Genomic DNA, 17,906 nt, shown 5'->3' with positions numbered 1-17,906 from the left:
AAAGCGGATTATTCTATCCGGGACTCCATTCCAGAATAACTTTGCAGAACTTCGTACCAACATGCCCTGGTTACTTCCGGCTAATGATGAAGGCATGGATTTCTTCAATACTTTGACACTAGGAAACCTCTCTCTACTTCCGGCTAAGAAGAAGAAGAAGAAGAAGAAGAAGAAGAAGAAAAGAAGAAAAAAAAGAGGAGAAGAAGAAAGGAATAGTGGAGAAGAAGAGAAAATAGAATATATATTCTATTTTCTCTTCTTCTCCACTATTCCTTTCTTCTTCTCCTCTTCTTTTTCTTCTTTTTTCTTCTTCTTATTTATTTCTCCTCTTCTTTTCGGTAGAGGAAACCCTAAATAGCTAGCAAGTATCGTGGGTGTGAGATACATGTGGCCTTCGGTGTCGGACACTTGTGGGATGTGGGTGTAGTGTCCGACACTGACGGTACATGTATCTCACACCGACGATACTTTCTATTTAGGGTTTCTCCTCTACCGCTCCTCGACCTCTCGACGACCCTCGTTCCCGATAAAATAAAGAGGAAGAAGAAGAAGAAAAAAGAATAGAAGAAAGAATAGAGGAGAAGACTTTCTCTTCTTCCTCTCCTCTTCTTCTCCCTCTTCTTCCCCTTCTTCCTCGCCTCTCTCATGAATGTCCGGCATTCTCGACCCCCCCCCACGTGTCGAAGAAAAAAAAAGAAAAAAAAGAGGAGAAGAAGAAAGGAATAGAGGAGAAAAGAGAAAATAGAATATATATTCTATTTTTCTCTTCTTCTCCTCTATTCATTTCTTCTTCTCCTCTTCTTTTTCTTCTTTTTTCTTCTTCTTATTTATTTCTCCTCTTCTTCCTCTCCCCTCTTCTTCTCCTTTCTTCCTCTTCTTATTTCCTTTTTCCTCTCATTCTTTTTCTTCTTCTTCCTTCTTAAAAATACAAGAAGTAGTATTGCCTAATTCATTGTTCATATGAATATACAAACATTTTCATATTTACAATAATTAATATCACCAAAAAAATCTATGAACAGAAAAAAAAATCCTATTTTTTCTAAAAAACAATCTTATAGCCACATATACATTATAGCCACATACACATATTTTTTCTATGAACAGAAAAACAATCCTATTTTAGCCACCAAAAAAATATCACCAAAAACAATCCTATTTTAGCCACCAATCCTATTTACAATAATTAATATCACCAAAAAAATCCTATGAACAGAAAAACAATCCTATTTTTTCTAAAAAACAATAATTAATACAAACATTTGCCTAATTCATTGTTCACATACACATATACATTATAGCCACATACACATATACATCACATATGAACAAAAAAATTAAAGTAATAAAAATAAAAAAACAGAGCCGGGCGGCGGCTCACAGCGCGGGGGCAGGCGAGGGCGCCGGCGCGCGGGGGCGGGACGGGGCTGGGGCTGGGCGACGGCGAGCACGGGGCGGCGACGGCGAGCCCGTAGTAGGGTAGCTCGAGGCGACGGCGGGGGCGGCGAGGGCGCCGGCGCGCGGGGGCGGGACGGGGCAGGGGCAGGGCGACGGCGAGCACGGGGCAGGGCGCGGGGAGACGGCGAGCACGGGCAGCCTGACGGCGTCGTCGGGGCGAGCTCGGGAAGCCTGGCGGCGTCGTCGGAGCGGGGAACTGGTGATGAAATCTGAAAAAACGCTAAGTCTTTGCTTATATAAAAAAGGCATTGGTCCCGGCTCATGGCACCAACCGGGACCAATGCCACCCTTTAGTCCCGGTTGCAGCCACGAACCGGGACCAATGGCCCCTTTTCAGCAGCCCAAAGGGCGGGAAGCGAAGCCCATTGGTCCCGGTTGGTGGCACCAACCGGGACTAAAGGGGGGCAATGGTCACGGCTGGTGCCACCAACCGGGACCAATGCCCCCTTTAGTCCCGGTTGGTGCCACCAACCGGGACCAATGCCCTTGTGTTGCCCGCGCCCATAAGTTTAGTCCCACATCGCTAGTTGACAGCGGCCGGCACTGGTTTATAAGCTCTGCTGCCTCCACCCTCTCGAACTCCTCTGAATAGCAGGTCTATGGGCCTAATTTGACACTGCTTTGCCTGTGGGCCTATTGGGCCTTCTGCGGGCCTGAATCCTGGCCCATGTAGGGTTTCTAGTCGTATTCAGGCCGTGGAGGCCCAGTAGGTGGCATTTTTTTTTGGTTTTCTCTTTTTTATTTCTATATTTTTTTGGTTTTTTATTTTTTTATTTCTACTTAAAACTAAATACTTATAGTTTTTTAGTGATTTCTTTTTGCTTTTAGGTCACAAAAATTATAAATTTTCTGTTAGTGCCATTAGTTTTAAATTTTAAATAGTTTAAATTTGAATTTTTAAAAATTTGTGTGAATCACTAGTTTATGAATAACTTTACTATAAAATTAGAATTTTTTTCTATTTATTTTTTATTTCTACTTAAAACTAAATACTTACAGTTTTTTAGTGATTTCTTTTTGCTTTTAGGTCACAAAAATTATAAACTTTCTGTTAGTGCCATTAGTTTTTAAATTTTAAATAGTTTAAATTTGAATTTTTAAAAATTTGTGTGAATCACTAGTTTATGAATAACTTTACTATAAAATTAGAATTTTTTTCTTCTTTGCTATTTATTTTTATGAATCACTAGTTTGTGAATCACTAGTTTATTTCTATTTAAAATTAGAATAACTTCACTATTGATTTTAGGTCACACAAATTATATTCTTTTTGCTATTGAAGAATATTATAGTTTTATTTTAGTTGATCATAACATAATATTTTAATTGATTGTTTTTATTTTCATAAAAGTTTTGTAGTTCATTTTGTTTGCTATTAATTCATTCTTTGAGCTAAATGACTCTGAAATTGGAAAGCATTTCAAAATGAACTCTGAAAAGGTTGAAAGTTGGCATGGTATCATCATTTCACCCACATAGCATGTTCCAAAAAGTAGAGAGGGTTACGACAAAAACTTGATGCACTTCGTGTACAAAATGGACAATCACTTTCGAAGTATCAAAGTTTCGAACCATAAGACATGAAAGCATTTCAAATGAACTCTGAAAAAGTTGAAAGTTGGGATGGTATCATAATTTCACCCACATAGCATTTGCTTATTGCGGGAGAAAGTCTTCACTTTTTCTTCGCTTGTCTCATTTGCTTATTGCGCCGTAACCATGGATAATCTTCATTCTTTATCAGGATGCTTGGATCAGCCTTGACATTGAAGGGAGGAATTTCATGAAACTTTTCATAATCTTCAGACATGTCTGTCTTGCCGTCCACTCCCAGGATGTCCCTTTTTCCTGAAAGAACTATGTGGCGCTTTGGCTCATCGTATGATGTATTCGCTTCCTTATCTTTTCTTTTTCTCGGTTTGGTAGACATGTCCTTCACATAGATAACCTGTGCCACATCATTGGCTAGGACGAACGGTTTGTCAGTGTACCCAAGATTTTTCAGATCCACTGTTGTCATTCCGTACTGTGGGTCTACCTGTACCCCGCCGCCTAACAGATTGACCCATTTGCACTTAAACAAAGGGACCTTAAAATCAGGTCCGTAGTCAAGTTCCCATATGTCCACTATGTAACCATAATATGTGCCCTTTCCGCTCTCGGTTGCTGCATCAAAGCGGACACCGCTGTTTTGGTTGGTGCTCTTTTGATCTTGGGCGATCGTGTAAAATGTATTCCCATTTATCTCGTATCCTTTGTAAGTCAATACAGTCAAAGATGGTCCCCTGGACAACAAGTACAACTCATCACAAACAGTGTTGTCACCTCTGAGACGTGTTTCCAACCAACTGCTGAAAGTCCTGATGTGTTCACATGTAATCCAGTCGTCGCACTGCTCCGGGTGTTTGGAGCGCAGACTATTCTTGTGTTCATCGACATACGGGGTCACCAAGGTAGAGTTTTGTAGAACTGTGTAGTGTGCTTGAGACCAAGAATATCCGTCCCTGCATATTATTGAGTCTCTTCCCAGAGTGCCTTTTCCAGTCAGTCTCCCCTCATACCGCGATTTAGGGAGACCTATCTTGTTAAGGCCAGGAATGAAGTCAACACAAAACCCGATAACATCCTCTGTTTGATGGCCCATGGAGATGCTTCCTTCTGGCCTAGTGCGGTTACGGACATATTTCTTTAGGCCTCCCATGAACCTCTCAAAAGGGAACATATTGTGTAGAAATACGGGCCCCAGGATGACAATCTCGTCGACTAGATGAACTAGGACGTGCGTCATGATATTGAAGAAGGATGGTGGGAACACCAGCTCGAAACTGACAAGACATTGCGCCACATCACTCCTTAGCCTTGGTACGATTTCTGGATCGATCACCTTCTGAGAGATTGCATTGAGGAATGCACATAGCTTCACAATGGCTAATCGAACGTTTTCCGGTAGAAGCCCCCTCAATGCAACCAGAAGCAGTTGTGTCATAATCACGTGGCAGTCATGAGACTTTAGGTTCTGAAACTTTTTCTCTGGCATATTTATTATTCCCTTTATATTCGACGAGAAGCCAGTCGTGACCTTCATACTGAGCAGGCATTCAAAGAAGATTTCTTTCTCTTCTTTCGTAAGAGCGTAGCTGGCAGGACCTTTATACTGCTTCGGAGGCATGCCGCCTTTTTCGTGCAAACGTTGCAGGTCCTCTCGTGCCTCGGGTGTATCTTTTGTCTTCCCATACACGCCCAAGAAGCCTAGCAGGTTCACGCAAAGGTTCTTCGTCACGTGCATCACGTCGATTGAGGAGCGGACCTCTAGGTCTTTCCAGTAGGGTAGGTCCCAAAATATAGATTTCTTCTTCCACATGGGTGCGTGTCCCTCAGCGTCATTCGGAACAGCTAGTCCACCGGGACCCTTTCCAAAGATTACGTAGTGTAAATCATTGACCATAGCAAGCACGTGAACACCGGTGCGCATGGCGGGCTTCTTCCGGTGATCTGCCTCGCCTTTGAAATGCTTGCCTTTCTTTCGACATTGATGGTTGGTCGGAAGAAATCGACGATGGCCTAGGTACACATTCTTCCTGCATTTGTCCAGGTATATACTTTCAGTGTCATCTAAACAGTGCGTGCATGCGTGGTATCTTTTGTTTGTCTGTCCTGAAAGGTTACTGAGAGCGGGCCAATCGTTGATGGTCACGAACAGCAACGCCTTAAGGTTAAATTCCTCATGTCTATGCTCATCCCACGTACGTACACCGTTTCCATTCCACAGCTGTAAAAGTTCTTCAACTAATGGCCTTAGGTACACATCAATTTCGTTGCCGGGTTGCTTAGGGCCTTGGATGAGAACTGGCATCATAATGAACTTCCGCTTCATGCACATCCAAGGAGGAAGGTTATACATACATAGAGTCACGGGCCAGGTGCTGTGATTGCTGCTCTGCTCCCCGAAAGGATTAATGCCATCCGCGCTTAAAGCAAACCATACATTCCTTGGGTCCTTTGCAAACTTATCCCAGTACTTTCTCTCGATTTTTCTCCACTGCGACCCGTCAGCGGGTGCTCTCAACTTCCCATCTTTCTTTTGGTTCTCACTGTGACATCGCATCAACTTGGCATGCTCTTCGTTTCTGAACAGACGTTTCAACCGTGGTATTATAGGAGCATACCACATCACCTTCGCAGGAACCCTCTTCCTAAGGGGTTCGCCGTCAACATCACCAGGGTCATCTCGTCTGATCTTATACCGCAACGCACCGCATACCGGGCATGCGTTCAGATCCTTGTATGCCCCGCGGTAGAGGATGCAGTCATTAGGGCATGCATGTATCTTCTCCACCTCCAATCCTAGAGGGCATACGACCTTCTTTGCTGCGTATGTACTGTCGGGCAATTCTTTATCGTTTGGAAGCTTCTTCTTCAATATTTTCAGTAGCTTCTCAAATCCTTTGTCAGCCACAGCATTCTCTGCCTTCCACTGCAGCAATTCCAGTACGGTACCGAGCTTTGTGTTGCCATCTTCGCAATTGGGGTATAACTCTTTTTTGTGATCCTCTAACATGCGATCGAACTTCAGCTTCTCCTTTTGACTAATGCATTGCGTCCGTGCATCGACAATGACCCGGCAGAGATCATCATCATCGGGCACATCGTCTGGTTCCTCTTGATCTTCAGCAGCTTCACCCGTGGCAGCATCATTGGGCACATCGTCTGGTTCCTCTTGATCTTCACCAGCTCCCCCCGTTGCAGCATCACCGTATTCAGGGGGCACATAGTTGTCATCGTACTCTTCTTCTTCGCCGTCTTCCATCATAACCCCTATTTCTCCGTGCCTCGTCCAAACATTATAGTGTGGCATGAAACCCTTGTAAAGCAGGTGGGAGTGAAGGATTTTCCGGTTAGAGTAAGACCTCGTATTCCCACATTCAGTGCATGGACAACACATAAAACCATTCTGCTTGTTTGCCTCAGCCGCATCGAGAAACTCATGCACGCCCTTAATGTACTCGCGGGTGTGTCTGTCACCGTACATCCATTGCCGGTTCATCTGCGTGCATTATACATAATTAAGTGTCCAAATTAATAGAAGTTCATCATCACATTAAAACCAAAGTGCATACATAGTTCTCATCTAACAACATATAGCTCTCTATGTAAAACATTTCAATGCGAAAACAAATGCGATCATAATCGCAACCAAGGTAACAATTGATCCAACGGCATAATGATACCAAGCCTCGGTATGAATGGCATATTTTCTAATCTTTCTAATCTTCAAGCGCATTGCATCCATCTTGATCTTGTGATCATCGACGACATCCGCAACATGCAACTCCAATATCATCTTCTCCTCCTCAATTTTTTTTATTTTTTCCTTCAACAAATTGTTTTCTTCTTCAACTAAATTTAACCTCTCGACAATAGGGTCGGTTGGCATTTCCGATTCACATACATCCTAGATAAATAAAATCTATGTCACGTTGGTCGGCATAATTTTCATAAACAATAAATGAACCAATAGTTATGAAGATAATATACATACCAAATCCGAATCATAGACAGGACGAGGGCCGACGGGGCGGATACCAAAACCATCGCACTATATAAGATGCAATAATAAATGTAAGAAAATGATACAAGTATCTATCTAAACAGACAAGTAAGAATATTTTTCCTTTCAGAAAGAAGATAAGAACAAGAGGCTCACCACGGTGGTGTCGGTGATGAGATCAGCGCGGGTGATCGACGGCGGTGAAGACGGGGACGGGGCGTGACGGACCGCTAAATCTAGACAAATCTGGAGGAAAATGGAGCTTGGAGGTCGAGCTTCGAGAGGAGAAAGTTTAAGTAGTGTGGCTCGGGCATTCCATCGAACACCTCATGTGCATAGGAGGTGAGCTAGAGCACCACAAACCCCTCCCCTCGCCGGCCAGAGAAAAATAGAGCACGGGAGTGCTCTGCTCGCGGGCGAGGGTATATATAGGCACCTCATTGGTCCCGGTTTGTGGCAAGAACCGGGACTAAAAGGGAGCCTTTGGTCCCGGTTCAGGCCACCAACCGGGACCAATAGTGGTGGGCCAGGAGCGAGGCCCATTGGTCCCGGTTCGTCCCACCAACCGGGACCAAAAGGTCCAGACTAACCGGGACCAATGGCCCACGTGGCCCGGCCGGCCCCCTGGGCTCACGAATCGGGACCAATGCCCACATTAGTCCCGGTTCTACACTGAACCGGGACTAATGGGCTGAGCCGGCCTGGACCATAGCCCTGTTTTCTACTAGTGATGGTGCGCCACTACTATGAATATTATGAATTTTTTTGCTTTTCTGATATTTGCACATGTTACAAAATACATTACAGCATAGAATATAAACCGCACAACATATAAACAGCAGATTTATCGAATACAATAGAAGATTAGTCTCCGAATACAATTCATCATATTAGTCTTCGAATTCAAAATACCGAACAAAGTTAGAACATTACAAGTCCCGAGACCGCGAGTAGCGAGTTTGTCTTCACATTACAAGACGATATCTAAACTACCATCACATAGAAGAGGGTTGCGGTCACGATGAGCATCATCGCGATGAAGCTGATCTTCATCCGGTTCCTCCTCCGCTCCCTCCTCTCTCCCGCTAGATAGCGCGCGTATCTATCTTCCACCTCCGCCGTAGTGGTGTACCCTTTGTAACTGTTACCGCTGAAACGGTGAACCTGTCTCCGACACTCTTCCCAGTCGTCGTAGACTCCAGGAAACTCACCCTTGTACATGACATACGACCGCATCTCTATGCACTAGACAAACAAAACGTTGGTAGCAATTCACAGACAATATATAAGCAATATATAAGTATGCAACAAAAGGATCGAAAGAGAAAAGCAACACATTAATAGCACGATTCATGGTCCTACTAATAAATAGCATCGATTACATATAAGTTGAACGACTGTCCAAACTAAAGAGACATACAAGTTCATTAAAGTTTAATTACAACATGAGCTAATCGATATTTCAGAACTACATGGCATCAATACTTTCGACTCGACTCAGGGACCAGAGCGTGGATGAAGCCGCCGTCTTTCGTGATGGTCATGAATGTGCGGTCGTTGACAGCCTGCATTTGTAGCGTTGTTCCTATTTCACCGTTGGATGGTTGATATTTGAGGTAGAACTGCCCCGAGGTACGAAGGACATCTTGATAGATTATTTCTGCAAACTCCGACTGGATGCGAAAGAATTCTTGTCTGATGCCCTCGTCTTGGATTGCCGACAAGCGTGCGGCCCATTCTTTGAGATTATTTGGTAGCATAAGGTGATTATGGTCCCGTATGATCGCCCTCATGTGATGGAGGGCGTAGTAGGCATCCTTCTGACTGCCAGGCGGCTGCTTGACGCAGGGGAACGTCGTTACGTGGGTGAACACGTGCTTGCCGTACCTACAAATTAGCCTCCTGAAGGTGCCTCCAGATTTGGCGTAGCCGGGGAGAGCATCATCAAGAACTTTCTTGATATTTGTGTAGTCTTTGTTCGACTGACGGTCAGAGTCGAAATACGTGGCCATGAGATATTTCGGGCTTAAGAGGATGAGTGTATAATGTGTGTCACTGCACAAAACACGAAATGTTATAAAAAAAGAACAATCGGAATGTAAGAAATCATATGTTACGGGGCGGTCAGGGGATGACTTACTCGGAAAAGTAAGGCACGAGGAAGTTATCCTTATCTGGGTTCGCCAGAATGACACCTTCTCAAGGCTGTTGTCCAAGCCATACCCACCTATGTAATGCCAGTCTTTAAAGTCCCTAAGAACATCTGTAAAGAAATCATTGACGCGATGGCGCATTTCTGATGGGGAGACGAGGAGAACCAGAGGAGGATGCATTGGATGACATGGTGAAAAATGTGTGTACCTAAAAAGCAAGGGGGAATGGGATTTTGTCATATTCACTATTTCAAATTGGCTTTGCTTGCCAAGCAGGCATGGCGTATTATTCATAACCCGGGGTCCTTGTGTGCTACTATTCTAAGGGCTAAATACTATTCTGATGGCGGTTTGTTGAATACCAAACTAAAGAGAGGATCTTCATTTACCTGGCAAAGTATAATGACATGTACGGACTCTCTAAAACGTGGCTACATTTGGCAAGTGGGGAAGGGTCAAAATAATAATATTTGGGAATATGCCTCGATCCCCAATTGTGACACAAGGAAAATTGTGACGCCCAAGGGGCGACATTGGTTATCGAAGGTGGGTGACCTGATTGATCCTGCTACGAATAGTTGGGATGCAGATATCATTAGACAAATGATGTTGCCCATTGATGTACAACATATTCTTTCAATTCCACTTTCATAATATGATATGCCAGATTTTATTGCTTGGCGCTATACAAAAAACAACATGTTCTCGGTTCGGTCTTCCTACTCTAGGGAGTGGGAATATCAGTATGGAGATAAATTAAGACATTCTAATGGGATGGGGCGAACCAAAGAAAACCCAATTTGGAGCAAGATATGAAAGTTATCTTGCCCGGCAAAAGTCAATTTTTTTATATGGCATACATTGCATGGTATACTTCCATGCCAGGTTACGCTTGAAAATAGACATATGAAGATCTCGCCCATTTGTCCTACTTTCTCGAAGGGTCTAGAAGATTCAAAGCACATGCTTTTCCTCTGTAGAAAAGCCAAGGAGGTGTGGAAAAGGCTTGGGATGGATGATATTATTGATAAAGCCTGTGAGGTCGGTCGTGCGGAACAAACGGTGTTGGAATATTTACTACTTCTACCAGACCAAGAACTGTTCATTTTGGGCCAACAAAATGTGCGCAAAATGATTACTAACAGCATGGTATCTATGGTGGGAAAGACAAATATTGCTGCATAAGGAGACAACGCAGAATGCACATCAGATCTCTATGGGGATTCTTGCTCTTACATCAAATTTCGTTAATGCATCATCCCCAGGGCTTTTCTGAAAAAAAGGGGTCGGTCCTGCCCTCCCAGGGGATTTGTAAAACATAATGTTCACACTTCTTTTGACCACGATCTCTTGAAGGGCACAATGGGAACGGTCCTGAGAAATGACAAAGGTAGGTATATCGCTTGAGGGAACGAAAAAATTGACTATTCCGCGCATGTTTTGATAGCAGAATCTTCAACTCTCAAATTTCGTCTAACACTGGCGCATAGGGCGGGATGTAATCGCCTTACTATTAACATGGACAATCTAAAGGTGATTGAAACCATGCAGGATGAAGGACGACCGTCGGGTGCGACGGCGGCAATCTTCGATGATTGTTTTCGTCATGCCTATGATTTCATTAGTACAAGATTCGTATATTGCAATAGAGAAGCAAATAAACTAGCTTATGAGCTCGCTAGATTAGCTAGATTTTTTTTCACTTGGGATTCGTTTGAGGAGTCTTTAAATGAAATTGTAATGATTCTCACAGAAGATGTACTGGTTATTTCCAATGAATAAAGGTTCCGTTTAATTTATTTTTTTTAAAAAAGAACCATCTAGCAGAAATTAAGGAAACGTGTAGAGAATTTGTCCCCATGCATCAGCAATGAGGAACTAAAAGTCTGGAGGCAGAAACCACATGCAACCATTATTGTTGTCTTCATGGCGGTAATGGTACACCCGTGACATGATCCTCCCCATCCGATGCATATTGTACCCGTTGTCCAAGAAGTACACGGCGCAACTACCAAGATCCAGACGCTTCATGCAGCGCTCGCCTTCCAAGTGTACTGAATGTCGCTTTGGGTAGTAGATGTAGTTTCTGTCCACCCCACCGCGCTGGCAGCCAACGTGAACCGCCTTAGAGCACGCGGGGCTCAGAAACAGGGCCTGCTCGCCCAAGCTCCTCACCTGCACCCACTTGTGTTGGTACGGCGCCCTCTCGTCACGTTCGGCAAGCTCATACACTCTGAAGTATGAGTGGAGGTCGCGCCACTCGCAGAACTCCACTGCGATCGCCACCTTGCCGCGCAGCTCGAATATGTGTTTGGCCTCGCACCATGACGGTTGCTCGTGCTGGATGCTCGCCTCGATGTCGGACATGATGTGGACCTTGGCGATCGTCGGTGTGCCTCCGTCTTGATTCACGACGACCTCGTACATTAACAGTTCGTTCTTGTGAGAGAGGCCATAGAGCTCACCGTTGAAGAAGGCGATGTCCACGAGCTCCCCGTATGCATGAGTGTCGCATCCATGCATGGTCCACCGTGTCGCTTCCGTGCAGCGAACCCTGCAGAGCGCGAGATTGCACCGTGCGGTGATCGTGGCGAGCATGCAGTCGCTCGACGAAGGGTCACCAGAGAAAACGACCTTCTTGATGGGACTGAAACTCGCATCGAATTCGTGTGGCCACGCGCACTCGTCCGTGCTATGCTTAACGGAGAGCGCCACCTGGATGCCGGAGAAGGGGTTCATGATCAGGAGCTGCTGCCCGTGGTCGCCGGACGAGCACGTGGCGGCTATCCAGCCGCCGTCATGGGACCCAACAAGGCGCGTGCCGGGTGACACGGCCGACGGGAGCGGGACTCGCACGGCCCTGCTGTCCTCGGGGCTGTACGCCCGTGCGACCTCATGGTCGCTGGCGGACGGCGAGGGGAGCGTCAGCAGCAGCGGGAGAGCGGGCAGCGGCGGGTGCCATGAAGCGACGGTGCACCATGACGTGCAGACGGCGGCGAAGCGCGAGCGGTCGTGCGCCGAGGAGGAGCAGCGGTAGACGGCCGCCAGGAGGTCGCCGGAAAGCTCCGACCACGGCCGCTCGACGCCCTTGCCGGCTGCCATCGATTGGTTCGTCGTGATGGTTTGTTATTGTCGTCGGCGCCTTGGCTGCCCCGTCGGAACCGCTATATATAGATACGGCCGGCGCGCGAGGTCATGACCGGACTAGATTTAGGTTAGACACACGATCGGATTTGTTTGAGAGGCCGCCACGTACTCTTTTTGAACTCAGGCCACTATGTACTACTCCTACTTTGTTCGACATCTGTTTGTAACGCTCGTCCTGATCGATCAGCGAGCATCAACATCCGAGCTCGCGAACCCCCAATGATTGTAACGCTCATCCTGAACCGAGTCTATCCGGCGCAAATCCATATGCCCGACCGAAGTTGGAGCTTGTCCGGCGCGAATTCATTGTGTCGGCGCAACCGACGATCCGATCCACCGGTGCTGGTCAATCGATGCATGCAGCCATTTTTATTTATTATTCCACCAAGGTCTAACAAGAACATACATCAACCCATCCGAAGGCACAACTCACATCTACAAAACTCGATAATATGAAGTGCTCTCACTCCTCATATTTAAATCGGTGTCGTCGCTGATCCATCCACATAACATATCAGAACGACCAGCCAGTGCAACAGACCTAAAGCGTACACCACATCCACACATATTAGACGCCGCCATCATCATCGGACCGGTGACCCATCTTCAGGAGAGATACCATCATCTTTGCCAGTCCGTCCATCCGTCGACGCCACCACAGCGCCCAACGAGGCCACCGCCCTACGCTCGTCCATCCTGACGCAAAGATTCTGGAAGATCTGTCGTGCGTAGCACCTGCTGACCAGGCATGGGACAGCATAGCACCTATCGGCTAGGCATGACTTGACATCTCCACCGAAGCTCTGTGCATGACGAAGCCGCTCTACTGTTGGCGCCGCCTCGATGCGCAGCGCCGCTTCTTCTTCCTTGTGCTACCTCGCACAACTCTCTTCTCTCATGGTTTCTCTCAAGAACACAAGAACCCGCACACACGCACACAACCAAGAAACATGACCAGTGGCTTTGCCCAGAACACTTCCTTGGTCACACGTGAGACTACATTGTTTTTCTGCCCTCTGGGCCTCATTCATCAATGCAACATATATATACACAAAGGTTAGGCACTCATGCCATGCAGCCCACGGCTCTACCTAGACACACTACTCCACTAAACTCTCCATGCACTAACCACTAGCTAACACACCGGCCTCTAACTTGACTCGGCTGCTCATTCAACATGCACGGCTCAATTAACTAGCCCACTAACCAACTAACTCCATGGACTACATGCATGCCCGCGTACACCGCTCGAGTAGCTCCTTCTCAGCAGCGCACGCCGCGCTCATACGCGGACAACGCGGCCGGCGTCCAACAGATCACCAACGGCCTCTGACTCAACCTTCACCTACACGACGGACACGAGCATGAGCCTGGCTCACGCGCCATCGCGACACACATATGGCATGGCTTGCCGCTAACATCTACTTTCCGCTTCTGTCTTCCAGTGCTGCTCCACAAACGTTGCTCCCAAGAGAGAAACGACACCGCAGTAGCGCCATCGTCCAATCTGGAAGATCAGATCCTAATATTTCCCCGGAGCAGAACGAGTGGGTGACAGTCGTTGCACGATGATGCCTTCATCGAGGTAACGACAGATAACACCGCCATCGCCTGCCATCGGTTCAGTTTTCACCGGCAACTATGCCTTGCCGACTCGCAGTCGAAACTAGATGACGGATCTCGAGATCTGATCATCCAGTCTCAGGCCGACCACCTCCGACCGAGGATATGGCCACCACCGCCTGCTGCACCTGCCAGATCAGATCTGACCGGAGATGCCGCGAAGCAGCCCAGCAGGCCCTCCATGCCGCTGCCGACCCGAAGCCGGATGACATGCCTCCATAGCATAAGTCGCCACCGCCTGAACCAGGTAAGCCGCCGCCCGCCGTCGGCCGTGACCTGGCTGCCCAACGCGCCGTAGTCGCCGTCGCCAGTGACACGGCCAGCCACTGCCGCCGCCAGATCTACCGTGCCTCCACATGCAGAACGGCTCGGCATCACCCGTGAGACGCGGGAGAGAGGAAGATCCCCGCCACCGCCGTCGGCCCCTGGGCGCATCCTGCCGGCGTCCTCCGATGGCGACGGGGTAAGGGAAGGTGGATTCGGCCCTGACGGCGGCTAGGGCTGGGGAACCACCGAAGTCGCCCAAGCGGGAGCGCCGCGGGGCTCGGGTGAAATCTTAAAATTTGGTATGGGCTACTAAAAAAACTGCCATTAATGGATGCCATTCCGATTTGAGCTACTAAAGAAAACCTGACATTCATCCCTCCTCTAGTACAGCCATCTTTTGAGAGTCTGGACGAACAATATTTTAGTGGGTGCGGCCAAACTATTTGTCTTCTTCACCTACAAATCAACGCATGATAACTGGCCCAATGAGAACAGCCAACATGAGGCCCTCCTGCCAAAGTCGAGATAGCCGCTCAATCCGACGTTGATACCCCCAGCAAATGACCAACATCTCGCGGTTAATGGGTTTAATGAGAGGGGTCTGGACAAAAAGAAGATGTAATTCGCTAGCTCACAGAACCTTCGATGGTCATGGTACTAATTGACTGGTGGGCCAATGAAGTCAGATATGTTATCACAGTGCGCATTTGTTTTCAGATGCCTCTCAATCCAAATCCAAGCTAGTTGGCTCCAGTATGCATGAAGAGATCGAAAGGCCATGCGAAGGATCAGTGAGGTAGCTATGTTCAGGTTCACTCATGCTTGTGATGCCTGATGCAACACTCAAAGAAATATATAGTTGTTCTCTGGTAGCTTCTCAGAGCAACCCCATCATTTTGTAATTTATAGAGCTGCACTATTTCCTGTGTTTCATTAAGTCACACACACCTACCAATAATTTATCAAAGAAGTCACGAGGATTTGATGCTTTCCCATGTTTCATTAACTTGTTTGCTTGGAGGTGATTAGAGCAAGGGATTGAAAATTTAGACATTTCAAGATATAAATTCACTAATTCAGAAGTCATTAGGGTGCGCCTTAGATGTTGGTTGCCTCTCATTCTTACTCAGCTAGCGCCAACATGGATGGGGAGATAATTAAAAAGGCATTGCCAGCGCATGGCCATGTTGACAATGTTCTATTTCGCACTATGCCTGCCATGTATGATGCATCACTAAAACAACTCCCATAGTTGCTATTCGCTAGGTTCTCATAGAAAATCCATCATTTGTGACTTAAAGAGCTACACTATTGCTAGTGTTTTGTTAATGCACGCTGACCAATAATGAAGATTTGGCACATCCCACTATAGCTTGTTTGGTTTGAGGGAATTAAAATTCCAGGGCCTATAGGTATCAATACTGCATTCTTCCAGTTCTGACTTGAATTTTATTTTGCTTTACATACTGTCATACCTGTCATGTCTCTGATCGGCCTCTCTAACTCATCCCCAATAAAAGGCGTTAGAGGAGGATAAATTCACATTTTCTCCTCTAAAGTGCACCTAACCGAATTATAATAACGGTTAGTGGAGAATATTTTTTCCACGGCGGCCGTGACCCTTAAAATATACTCGGCTGCCCACTCATAGAGTAAAATTCCCGACACCCCAACTCTCCTCCTGTTCCATTCCGCCTCTGTGAAAGCCCCGCCGGTGTGCCTCGGTCCCACTCCCATCCACTAAGGCGCCGCTCCACCGCCAAAAATGGCCGGATCCAACTGCCGCTGCTACACACCGCCGATTAGAAGCGTGGATCCGTACCGCCATGCGCAATCTCGACCCATGGCCGCGACACATCTTCTTCCTCGCACGGTGGAGATTCCCGCTTGCCCGGCCTCCCAGCGCTGTTGCCACCGCACAAAAATACCTCGCCGTGCGACAGTGTCGGTGGGGGACGTGGGTCGGTTAGATCACCGACCGCGAAACACATGAGAAGATTTGGACTGGATATTTCATCTCGACGGTGCAGACCGTGTAGTAATATGACACAATGTTAGTGTGCCTCCATGGCACTAACGCATAGTGCAACTTCCCCAATGGCCTACTGCAGTAAGCCCTCGTCGACCCCGAGGTGGCCGCCATATGGGAGATGGGGGAAGACCAGGAGGCCCGCAAGCGCCTCGAGGCGGAGCAAGTCGACAAGGCGTAGCGGAGCTCTGCAGCCTATACCAGGAGCACATCGAGGAGTGCCGGTTGTACGAGATCTACAAGTCCGAGGAGACATACTAGTGAGTAGTACCTGCACACACAAAACCAAATACCTACACCAACACTGCTGCAAGAGGTTTGACAATCCCCTTGTACTCATTAATGTAAGGATCAAATCTCGTATAGGTAGAAGAATAAATTGTAAAACAAAAATAAAAATAATGAATTTCAGCAAGGTATTTTTGGATTTTAAGGTATGATAAAGGTAAACCCAGGGGCATAGTTTTCACTAGAGTTTTCTCTCTTGAATGCAATGCATATGGTGGGTAAACAAATTACTGACGATTGATAGAAAAAACACATATTTATGAGAGATTCGTTGACATTGATCACACATATAGGCATCACGTATGTGACAAGTAGACCGACTCCTGCATGCATGTACTACAATTACTCCATCAATCGACCGCTATCCAGCATGCATATATGGTATTAAGTTCATAAAATACAGAGTAACGCCTTGAGTGAAATGACATGATGTAAACAAAGTAAACTCAATTAATATGAATAGACCCCATCATTTTATCCTGAATGACAACAATACAAATATGTGTCTTGTCCTTTTTTCTCACTGAGATATAGAACACTACAAGATTGATCCCACTACAAAGCACCTCTCCCACCGAAGAAAAATCAGTTTAGTTGGCCAAACTAAATGGATAGATCGGAGAGAAATAGAAAGCTATCATAATCATGCATAATAAAGTTCAGAAAAGACTCAATTACTTTCAATAAATAATCTGATCATGAATCCACGATTCATCGGATCCCAACAAATAGACCGTGAAAGAAGATTACATCGGATAGAACTCAAAGAAGATCGAGGAACACATGATATTAAAGATCAAAGAGAAAGATTAAGCAATCTAACTACTACCTATGGACCCGTAGGTCTGTGGTGAACTACTCACGCATCGTCGGAAGGTAGCAAGGTTGATGAAGGAGCCCTCCGTGATTGATTTTTCCTCCGATAGAGTACCGGAAAAGTCCTCCAGATGGGATCATGGAAGAACAGAGACTTCCAGTGGCAGAAAAAGTGTTTCGGGCTCCCCTTTGGTGTTTTTGGAACTTCTGGGAATTTATAGAGTCGAAGTTAAATCAAATGGAATTACGAGGGGCCCATGTGCTTAGGGGCACGCCTACCCCCTAGGCCGCGCCCTGTGAACTTGTCGCTCTCTCGTATATCTTCTAGTCTCCTCCCGAAGCTTCTAGGGTCCCTTTTGGTCTAGAAAAAACCACCCTAAAGTTTAATCGTGTTTCGAGTTTGTTTGATGTTGATTTTCTTAAAAACCAAAAACAAGCAAAAAAACAACAACTGACACTGCGCACTGGGTTAATAGGTTAGTCCCAAAAATGATATAAAGTAGCATAAAATGCACATAAAATACCCAAGATTGATAATATAGTAGCATGAAACAATAAAAAAATATAGATACCTTGG

At 46.2% G+C, this 17,906-nt stretch overlaps 1 protein-coding gene across 1 annotated transcript; it reads right to left on the bottom strand.

The window, feature by feature from the left end:
- Positions 1 to 11,037: 11,037 nt before the first annotated feature.
- On the bottom strand, positions 11,038 to 12,261 carry LOC147963190 (uncharacterized). The gene has a single exon (XM_087529500.1). It carries the CDS (start codon positions 12,259 to 12,261, stop codon positions 11,038 to 11,040), a length of 1,224 nt encoding a protein of 407 aa, XP_087385626.1.
- Positions 12,262 to 17,906: the final 5,645 nt, after the last annotated feature.

This window comes from Triticum urartu, chromosome 6A (assembly GCF_056163025.1).
Source record: "Triticum urartu cultivar PI428250 chromosome 6A, HENAU_Tu73, whole genome shotgun sequence".
In the NCBI taxonomy this organism is placed as follows: Eukaryota; Viridiplantae; Streptophyta; class Magnoliopsida; order Poales; family Poaceae; genus Triticum; species Triticum urartu.
Note: the sequence above shows the minus strand (reverse complement) of the source record. Positions and strands in the feature narration are given on the sequence as shown.

Excerpts from the sequence above, each read along its gene's own strand:
- LOC147963190 (XM_087529500.1), bottom strand. The coding sequence starts at position 12,261 with ATGGCAGCCGGCAAGGGCGTCGAGCGGCCGTGGTCGGAGCTTTCCGGC.